The sequence below is a fragment of the Oncorhynchus nerka genome, linkage group LG25 (genome assembly GCF_034236695.1).
Source record: "Oncorhynchus nerka isolate Pitt River linkage group LG25, Oner_Uvic_2.0, whole genome shotgun sequence".
Taxonomy (NCBI): Eukaryota; Metazoa; Chordata; class Actinopteri; order Salmoniformes; family Salmonidae; genus Oncorhynchus; species Oncorhynchus nerka.
The window spans coordinates 20,068,777-20,079,428 of record NC_088420.1 but is presented as its reverse complement, the minus strand read 5'-3'; the positions used below and the strand labels follow the sequence as shown (position 1 = coordinate 20,079,428).

At 41.4% G+C, this 10,652-nt stretch overlaps 1 protein-coding gene across 1 annotated transcript in view; it reads right to left on the bottom strand.

Moving 5' to 3' along the window:
* Positions 1 to 4,233: 4,233 nt before the first annotated feature.
* LOC115109164 (AT-rich interactive domain-containing protein 3A-like) overlaps positions 4,234 to 10,652 on the bottom strand; it is a 65,344-nt gene continuing 58,925 nt past the window's right edge. Inside the window, exons 5-9 of the mRNA XM_029633801.2 lie at positions 9,976 to 10,159; positions 9,516 to 9,757; positions 8,862 to 9,125; positions 6,406 to 6,495; positions 4,234 to 5,178 (exon numbers count right to left, since the gene is read on the bottom strand). Coding sequence (XP_029489661.1) covers positions 5,084 to 5,178; positions 6,406 to 6,495; positions 8,862 to 9,125; positions 9,516 to 9,757; positions 9,976 to 10,159 — 875 coding nt within the window. The 3' untranslated portion in view covers positions 4,234 to 5,083. The remainder of the gene's footprint in view (positions 5,179 to 6,405; positions 6,496 to 8,861; positions 9,126 to 9,515; positions 9,758 to 9,975; positions 10,160 to 10,652) is intronic.

The following is a 10,652-nucleotide window of genomic DNA, read 5'->3' as shown; positions in this document are numbered from 1 at the left end:
AAAAGCGTGTTGTTGATCTGTTGTTTGGGCACTACACCTAAAAACTGGTCACTGAAGAGGCACAAAATGCCACCCCTCAACTTCACTTGTTTCCTTGTATTTTGGGAAACATCCCATTCAGTGGAAAAAAGGTTCATCATAGAAAATAATGAGAAAAAACATCACACATGCACAAAACGGACTGAAAAATACTTATTTTTCTATAAGAAGTATTTGTAGGCTGCAGCAATAGTGTTTCAATATAGCAGTTTGTTGCCTAGGTGTAACACCGACCAAAATGCAAAAGTGCTACATGAAAAATAATCTGTAACACCAATGAAGAGAAAGAGAGAAATACAAAGCGCAACACCATGTGCACACACTAACCTGTAACTTTAGCCCTAGCAGGGATACATCCATAAAAAACGGAGGTAGAAGTATATTCCTGAGAAGTAGAAGAACAAATCCTCATTTATATTCTACATTTCCAAGTACTACACATGACAACAAAATAGTTAACAAAACCAAGGCCAGTGTGCCAACCTAGCAGGAGTCGTCACAATAACTATTGTTATTAATATCATGATAATAAATGTCATCAGCTGTAAATGTAATGTCTGTGCTAGGTTGCTATATCATATTTTTTTAAAGAAAACTTCAATGTAAAAACTAAGTAATATAATCTAGAGCCTCCAAAGAATTTTCAGAAGTGTATAATTACTTTTCAGAAGTGCTATAATTACAAGATTTCTTATGCTGTGACAATTCTTCTATGAATTAACCTGTAAATAGAACTATATATTTTCATTCACGATAACATTGTATTTTATTTCATCTTCACACATGTTTTGGTTTGTTTTGGTTGTCCCAGCCATGTACAATCTGCCAAACAGATAGCTAAAGCAAGTGGTATGTCTTATGTCTTAAGGCTGAACATTCATGGAAAGATTCTGATGAGAATATCTCTAAAATCTAAAGGATATAGAATATAAATCTATAAGCAAGCCTCTTCCATGGTAAGTAGGTCTCCTAACTTCTGTTGAGATCAAGAAATGATAGAATTCTCCTCAAAATCAAGTTGAAATCTAAACTATGGGCCTTGCAATCAAATATAAAACAGAGGAAAGGCAGAGATTAGGCCTACCACGGAAGCTATAAACACGCTATGCATCCCAAACTGTATCTGATTGTGTGCTGTAAGAAATAAATCCACTAGGGGGCAGAATCACCAAGGCATGAAGTCAGTATTGCTGACAGAGGCTTCCCTGGTCTCCATTGCATGTTGCCAAAACAAAGGGATTGTCATCAATTATGATAAAGAAATGATTAAAGGCGTTAGACCAGGAGTGGGCAAACTTTTTGTCTCGAGGGCCACATTGGGATTTTGAAATTCAACGGAGGGCCGCATTTTTGGGCGGACCAATTGTTTGTTAAAATCAATTTGTGGGGCCTCCCGAGTGGCGCAGCGGTCTAAGGCACTGCATCGCAGTGTTTGAGGCATCACTACAGACCCAGGTTCAATCCCAGGCTGTGTCACAGCTGGCCGTGACTGGGAGACCCATGAGGCGGCATATAATTGGCCACATGTCCTCCGGGTTAGGAGGTTTGGCAGGCCGGGATTTCCTTGTACCATCACGCTCTAGCGACTCCTGTGGCGGGCTGAGACATTGGTGCGGCTGGCTTCCGGGTTAAGCGGGCATTGTGTCAAGAAGCAGTGCGGCTTGGCTGGGTCGTGTTTTGGAGGACGCACGGCTCTCGACCTTCGCCTCTCCTGAGTCTGTACGAGAGTTGCAACGATGGGACAAGACTGTAACTACCAATTGGGAAGAAAAAAGGGCGGGCCGGATTGAAGTGTACTTTGCTCCCCCCTTGCGTTAGACGATTGTCTGCAATAATCTATCCTTCCAACCATTTTGGATTATTTACTGTGTAAAGGGAAATGGTCTTACAAGAGATTTGGTCAAAGCATAGACTTGAGGTAGAGGCAGGCCCTACATTGAGGTCAAATGGATCTGCAGGAAAAAAGACCATGAGGTATACAATGTGTGTAACATCTCCTTATTGTTGCTACAATAAAGTCAAAATTGACCTTCCCTGAGGATTCTGAAAAGTACTGAGTGTGAATCTATGCGGTTTCTTGAAGATACAGAAACAGCCTTCCGTTATATTCTCCTCTCCACCCTCTCAGGGCTGTGCTTCTCAAACTCTTTGGACTGCTTCTTACCTGGCAGGCTGCTCTTACCAGGTGACGTGGAGAGGATCTGTGTCCACCATATACTCTCACTACTGGCATGACCCAGGGCTCTGTTCTAGGCCCTCTCCTCTTCCATCTCACTCAGCTCTGTCATATCCTCACATGGTCTGTCCCCTCACTGCTATGCAGATGACACTCAACTACTATTTCCTTCTCCCCTTCTGACACCTAGGTGGCAACACACATCTCTGGCTGCTTGGCAGATATCTAAGCTTGGATTTCGGCCCACCACCACAAGCTCAACAAGATGGAGCTGCTCTTCCTCCTGGTGAAGGGCTGCCCGCTCCAAGACCTGTCCATCCCAGTTGACAACTCTATGGTGCCCCCCCTCCCAGAGTGCAAAGAACCTTGGCACGACACTGGTCAACATGCTGTCTTTCTCTGCAAACATCAAAGCAGTGACTCGCTCCTGCAGGTTCATGCTCTACAACAGAGTATGACCCTACCTCACACAGGAAGCGGCGCAGGTCTTAATCCAGGCACTTGTCATCTCCCATCTGGAACACTGCAACTCGCTGTTGGCTGGGCTCCCTGCTTGTGCCATGAAACCCCTGCAACTTATCCAGAACGCTGCAGCCTGCCTGGTGTTCAACCTTTGCAAGTTCTCCAATGTCACTCCGCTACTCAGCACACTCCATTGGCTTCCAGTTGCAGCTCACTACAAGATAATGGTATTTGCCTACAGAGCAGCAACAGGAACTACCCCTCTCTACCTTCAGGCTACGTTCAAACCATGCACCCCAACCTGAGCATGCCATTCTGCCTCTTTTGGTCTCTTGGCCCTCCCACCCCTACAGAAGGGCAGCTCCCGCTCAGCCCAGTCCAAGCTCTTCTCTGTCCTGGCACCCCAATGGTGGAACAAGCTTCTCCCTGAAGCTAGGACAGCAGAGTCCCTGCCCATCTTCTGCAAACATCTGAAACACTTTACTTTTTTCCCCCTTGCTAGCTCTGACTTTGCTGATAGCTACTTTGTTTAGGAAAAATACTTACTGTGATATGTGGTTATCCCAGCTAGCTATCTTAAGATGAATGCACCTTAGCAGTTAAAATGCAAATATCTCTGAGAGCTGCAAATCAATGGATATCTGATAAAAATATATATATATTTTTTAATGAGAAGATGCTCGGATGGGAATGCTTGCCTTGGGGACAAAGTGGTAAAAATATCAAATTGAAGATCCGTGCTGACCCAAAGTCAGGAATTGATTGGGTGATTCCACCCATCCTTTAAACCATAACACAGCTCTATGTTATCATTAGCCATTTATTGGGATAATAATTGGCTATTACTTTTATCATTCTCTGAAAGAGCTTTTCCCCCCAGGGTCTAGCTGGAGAGGACAGACTCCTTCATACGTTTCAGTGAAAATTGTTAGAATAACCATTGTTCTGTTTCTACAGGAGCATGATTACTATGCAACTGTGTTATATACAAAAAAAACTGTACTTCTGATAACTGAAATTAAGTAAAGCAAATGCCAGCAGATGAAACAGATATCAGTCAATCCCACAATATTCTCTGTAACATCTTCTATTGTCATTAAACTGGCCTCCTCTGACTCCTCAACAGATTGAAGATAATGGTATAGCTGTGAATATAAGAAGCACTTGGATATAAGCAGCACTATATAATGCAAGCATGTAGCTAAATTCATTAATGCTTTGTCGTTATGAAGATTTCACATGTCAAGGTGTAGGCACTCGAGACATTATGATGACAAGCTTTTAAATAGAGTCACTTTCAGCCGCAAACCTCAATTTTAAAGGCTCACAATGGCAGAGCTAAGAATTCCTGCACATATCAATCCCCAACTCTGTGTCGTCTCAGAGTGATCAATCTTTAAACTAAAAGCTTTACGTAGAGTGAAGATGATCCCACTTCTTATAAAAGGACCGAGTACCCTGGGTAATTGATGAGACAACCTGATAGAAAACTAAATTCTACATGAAAATCAAAAAAATATGGTTGAAATGTGTCATGAGAGAAACAAACACTCAAACCAGGAAATACATTTGTATAATGTGTGGCTATGACAGAAACATATAGCAGTTAAATACAATGTTATTGTTTCACAGCAATCTGGCGGACACCTGAGAAAAACCTGCACATATTCTAAAGCCCAATGAGCATTAACAATGCCTGTTGACTTCTACTAGAAAAAAATGCAAGACAAAACCTGTGTCTGAGCAATTAATAGAAAATCTCAGCAAAGATTGATTTGTTTCTGACTGCATCATGCAAACGTAAAAGAGGAATTCTATAACATGAGGTCACAATGGTACTTTGTTATACCCTGAAGAAATAACATACTTTAAAGCTTTTCTACTTAAAATACAAGAAATGTCAAATGTTCTGCTTTATAGAATCCTAAATATATATTTTTTGCAATGAGTACATTGTTAGTGATGATGATAATAATAATAATAACAATGAGGAGAATGATAATGTTACATGTTACAAACAACTTATTTTTCCTCTTGAGAAGAAGCTTCATTGTCAGTCAGTAGCTGTGTTAAATGTTTAAACAGTGCATTACCCTTCCAATGTATTCTTTTTCTTTTGTTCTCAGATAATCTGTACATTTATGTAGAAATAAATTATTCATAGGCTGTGCAAATATCTATCATATACTGGCTCCTTGTTGGGTTATTCAAACTTATTTAGGCTAAAGAACAAAAGAGGGAAGAATATATGAGAGGACCTGAGAGTGTACTTCAAGTGGTCTGAGTTTCAGTTTGTCTTGCCATATATATGTTTTTTTTGGCATAGGCTAAGTAGAAAACGAGGTTTATTTTTGGCTTTAGTTAGCATCAAAGATAGGTGGATGAGGTAGGTGTGTAGGGGAGCCACTAGGATCCACTGTGCCCACCAGGGGCTTTGCTGTTACTTGATGATCCAGAGGAGCCTGACGAGGCTGATCCTGCTGCCTGAGCAAAAAGCACACCTGCACAGAAAACAGAAACACCAGTGTGAGACTTCTGTCATTGCAAAAATAAAAGATAGCAAGTTGGTCTGAGTAACCTGACTTACATAAGTCAAATGTTGACAAACAATGTTGTGAATTCAGGAATGATAGTTGTAGTAACACATACAGTACCAGTCAAAAGTTTGGACACACCTACTCATTTAAGGGGTTTTCGTTATTTTTACTATTTTCTACATTGTAGAATAATAGTGAAGACTTCAAAACTATGAAATAACTCATATGGAATCATGTAGTAACCAAAAAAGTGTTAAACAAATCAAAATATATATTATATTTTAGATTCTTCAAAGTAGCCACCCTTGATGACAGCTTTGCACACTCTTGGCATTCTCAAAACCAAGGAGTTCCTACATCTGCTGAGTATTTGTTGGTTGTTTTCCTTCACTCTGCAATCCAACTCATCCCAAACCATCTCATTTGGGTTGAGGTCGGGTGATTGTGGAGGCCAGGTCATCTGATGCAGCACCATCACTCTCCTTGGTCAAATAGCCCTTACACAGTCTGGAGGTGTTTTTTTCGGTCATTGTCCTGTTGAAAAACAAATGATAGTCCCACTAAGTGCAGACCAGATGGGACGGCGTATCGTTGTAGAATGCTTTGGTAGCCATGCTGGTTAAGTGTGCCTTGAATTCTAAATAAATCACAGACAGTGTCACCAGCAAAGTACCCCCACACCATCACACCTCCTCCTTCGTGCTTCACGGTGGGACCCACACATGCAGAGATCAGCCGTTCACCTACTCTGCATCTCACAAAGACACGGCGGTTGGAACCAAAAATATCAAATTTGGACTCATCAGACCAAAGGACAGATTTCCACCGGTCTAATGTCCATTGCTTGTGTTTTTTGGCCCAAGAAAGTCTCTTCTTCTTATTGGTGTCCTTTAGTAGTAGTTTCTTTGCAGCAATTCGACCATGAAGGCCTGATTCAAGCTGTCATCAAGGCAAAGGGTGGCTACTTTGAAGAATCTCAAATATAAAATATATTTTCATTTGTTTAACACTTTTATGGTTACTACATGATTCCATATGCGTTATTTCATAGTTTTGATGTCTTCAGTATTATTCTACAATGTAGAAAATGTAGAAAAGAAACCCCTTGAATGAGTAGGTGTGTCCAAACTTTTGACAGGTACTGTATGGTAACACAAGACCGTGTTGTTGATTCTGTGACTGGTGACTCACCGGTGTACATGACTCCATTGAGTTCCACTGACATACTGATGCTGCTCATGCCATTAGTTGTGAGATTGAGAGCTGAGTCCTGTCGGCCATCTGAGAAAACACACACAGCATGTAATGTACACAACACTCATAGGTGATGTTTAACAGCAGATATAAGCATCAACATCTCAGGAAAATGTGTAAATATGAACAACCTCACTACATAAACATATGGGGCGGCAGGTAGCCTAGAGTTTCGAGAAGCGAGCCAGCAACTGGAGGGTTGCCAGTTCAAATCCTGGGTCTAAGGAAGTCACTTAACACCCCCCACAACAACTGCACCAGTGTGGCAGCCCCCTGCTCTAACCTCTCCAACCTGTATATGTATGTTTGTCTTTCAGAGGAGTTGGTCACATTTCGGTTGGACCTTCTGTACAATTGACGAATAAAAGGATCTTAAACTAACTGCACAAACAAACGTATAAATAAATGAATTGAACAATCTAATAACCTGTAATAAGGAATATCTGCTACGTCCGGTGTTAGAATGAGACCAAGGTGCAGCGTGGTAGGCGTACATTATACTTTTATTTTAAATGACAACAAAAAACTACAAAATGCTAAACAAACGTAAAGCTATATGCAGTGCAGAAAGCAACTACACACAAACAAGATCCCACAACCGAAGGTGGGAAAGGGCTGCCTAAGTATGATCCCCAATCAGAGACAACAATAGACAGCTGCCTCTGATTGGGAACCATACCCAAAGAAATAGACAAACTAGAATGCCCACCCAAATCACACCCTGACCTAACCAAATAGAGAAATAAAAAAGGCTCTCTAAGGTCAGGGCGTGACAATATCTGAATAAACTAACTAACTTCTGGAACAACCTAACAAACAAATGGAACCCACCCCGCTAACTTGGATACATTATATCAATTCATGAGATAGTTTACCAACGTATCCAAGTGAGTGGACACCTAAGGCCATTGATTCATGAATGGTTCCCACCTGATGTCCTCAGTTGCCCTTTGTGCCCGCTCCCATACCCTATCATTCTGTATTTCTTTATGACTGTAACTTGTATACAGGTACACCAGAGAAGCCACATCCCTGATTGGCAGATGAGTGACAACCAATGTTCCCTCTAACTTAAACGTTGTGAAAATTATGTGCAACTTCCAGCACGCGTTTACTGTGAACACTGAGGCTGTAACCGCTTTAAGTTAGTTTTAACAGGGGCCAAGTAGGTTACTGTGGCTATTTGATCATAGTGTAGGCCTACCAGTGGCCTACCATGAGAGAAAATGCATCCCATAACATTTTAACATGGAAATAGCTGTTCTATCATTCAGCCTACAGTAGCAGCCAATGTGTGGTGTTCAATGTAGGCCTACATTCCATGAGACTTTTGGGGGAAAAAACATGCAGGGCTTGACATTAACCTGTTTATCCACTTGTCCTTCAGACAAGGACGTGACTGAACATGTTGTGTTGTTTGATGCAAGAAACCACTTGACAAAATAAAATGCATTATTATTCCCATACCATTATTACAGAGAGTCAGACAAATTATGCTAGCTACCCTCTGCCTATTGGCTATTTAGTTTATTCAAGCCTGTCTCAAAATACAACACTGCCCCTTTAAGACAAGAAAAAAGCTCTGTACCTGACTAGCTTTCAAAAATGTTTAGAAATGAACACGTTTTTTAGCTCTTGTAGTAAGCAATCACACCCCTATTGGTGACTACAAATGATCTATAACTGGGCTAATAACTCACTAACTAGCAAAGGATATGAACTAAATGTGCACACGTGGCTACATGCACCACTACCACAGCTGTAAACACAGTAGAGTTAAAATTAAATGACACAGATCCATATATGGCAATGGTCTATTTGCATATAGGCCTTCTGCAGCTCTGATTAGTTATGCACCGGTCTGTGTAGAGTATGGGCTGAGTCAGTGCGCAAAATAATCATACTCTGATGCCTTGTGCCTACAACAAAATCTCTTGCATAATTTGTTTTGTTTTTCGGTATGTTACACTGAATGTGGCTAATATGTTGATTCCATCACAATAGCCACAGTAAAGGAACATGTTGATAGTGTTAACTCTAGAAAGTTGAGTGAAGTTCAATCTTGTGCTTCTCTCAGTGGGCTGATATTTCTTCTGTCCTCGGGGCTACTGCGCACTGAAAAAGCTTTGTACCTACACACTGAAGAAGGCTGAAAAGCTGAAACGTCTGTGTATGCTAATCCCTAATGAAGTGAAAATAATAAAATAAAATAGAAAAATGAATTAAGCTGTATGCAACATCTTTTTGAATGCGAACCCATCAAACCGTTAATATTAACTATACTAAGAAATCATTTATTTTACTGAAGGGAAGCAATGGTGGACCAATCTTGGTACTTTCGATTCAAATTTAACATTATTTAAAGTGCATTTAAAAATGGCAACAGGCTCTACCTTGGTTGTTGATGCGGATGTTCATGGGCATCTGGGCAGTCCTGGCCAGCAGATTGTGCTGCAGCGCTCTCTGCAGCAGCCGCTGGTGCTTCTCAGCAGGTAGGGCAATCTTCTTCTCCGGGGGCTCACCTGCCTCCAGTCTGTCCCTCAGCTGCTCTAGAGCCGCTAACTGGGCCGCTGCTGCCTGCACCGCCACCGAATTACCAACCAGAGGGTGCCTGGACATGAAGCCCAAGCCGGACACAGGCTGGTCACCCTCCTCTTCTACAGGGGAGAGGGGAGACGGAGAAGTTTAGAGCAGGGTAGTTTTGGTCCAGGATGTGGTAGCTCTTCAAATTAAGTATCTGTTGTATGATGTTATGGGTTACTGTTCACTTCAACCGTTCTGTGATAAGTATGAACCCTCCCAACCCTCATTGTGTTCACGTTCACTTCAATCGTTGGCTTTATTCATGTCAGTGATATGAATGAACCCACCTTTTTAATTTTTTAATTTTAAAAATACAAAATACATTTCCTCATCTCAATGCAGAATAATTGTCCTTTAAAGATATCTGAGTATAGCAAAACACCTTTCGATCCATCAATACTGTTCATCGTTGGCTAGACGAGTGCATACAAAGTTCAAAAACCCCAACCCTTCCTTTTATGTACCTTTCTTGATTTTTTGGATGGGAGTGAGAGAGTGGCCTCCGTTGGTGGCCACGTTCATCCCCATGGACATCTTGGGGGAGGACAGCATGGTGGGGGTCCCATTGGGGGAGTAGGTGAAGAGTGAGCTGCCGAAGCTCTGCCGGCGGCCCTCCCGTCGGTTACAGTCGATAGCTGCCTGGAGCTCGTTGGGGTTGCTGAGGCTCCTCTTGTCACATTCGTATGGATACAGGTACTTCATGTACCTGTGAAAAAGATATTTCAGTTGGTATTGGGATAATTTTATGAAATATGAAACTATTTGAAAAACACAGTATTACAATGGATAAGTATACCTTGAAACAAGTTTACAAATGATATGGGGGAATGTGTGTGTGTGTTCGGTGTGCATAAGCGTGTGCTCGCATGTGTGTATGTGTGTGTGTGTAAGTGTGTGCTTGCGCTTGCGTGTGTGTGTACTCACTGTGTCCTGAGAGTAAAGGCTGCACTGGTAATTGAGGTAGGCAGGTTGAGTCCTTTAGTGATCTCTCTCCACAGCTTCTTGTTGATGACCTCCACCAGGCCTCCCTTCTCTGTCACCAGCTGGTACAGCATGTACAGGTCTAGGACCTGCTTGGCCATGATGGGGATCCTGTTCACAGGGGTTCCTGGAGAAAAGGAAAAGAAAATTCACTGCCTGTCGCTAACAACATACTCTTTTGCTAGGTTTCCCTTTTGATAAGTTGCCATGGAACTGACTGTGAACTGAGAAAACTTTCTAGTGGTCTGAAACATTTTAATGCTTCAGGAGTACAAAAATATATTCAGAAATGTCATGTTCTATATTCTGGGTTAGACAGTAACTGATTAAATGTAATCAGTTACATGTAATCGGATTACCAAAAAAACTAACTGTAATCATCTACATTACAAGCAAAAAAAAAAATACATCATGACACCTTGTTTTATCATTGACACTCAATTCAGCACTGACAAAAAGGCGCAAGTTTATGCTTGTTACACCTGAGCGATCACTATGATGACACACCAAATCCATTTGATGGATCCTTTTTGTCTTCTTCTAATGCCTCTTATTTATTTACATTTTATATTTAACCTTTATTTAACTAGGCAAGCCAATTAAGAACAAATTCTTATTTA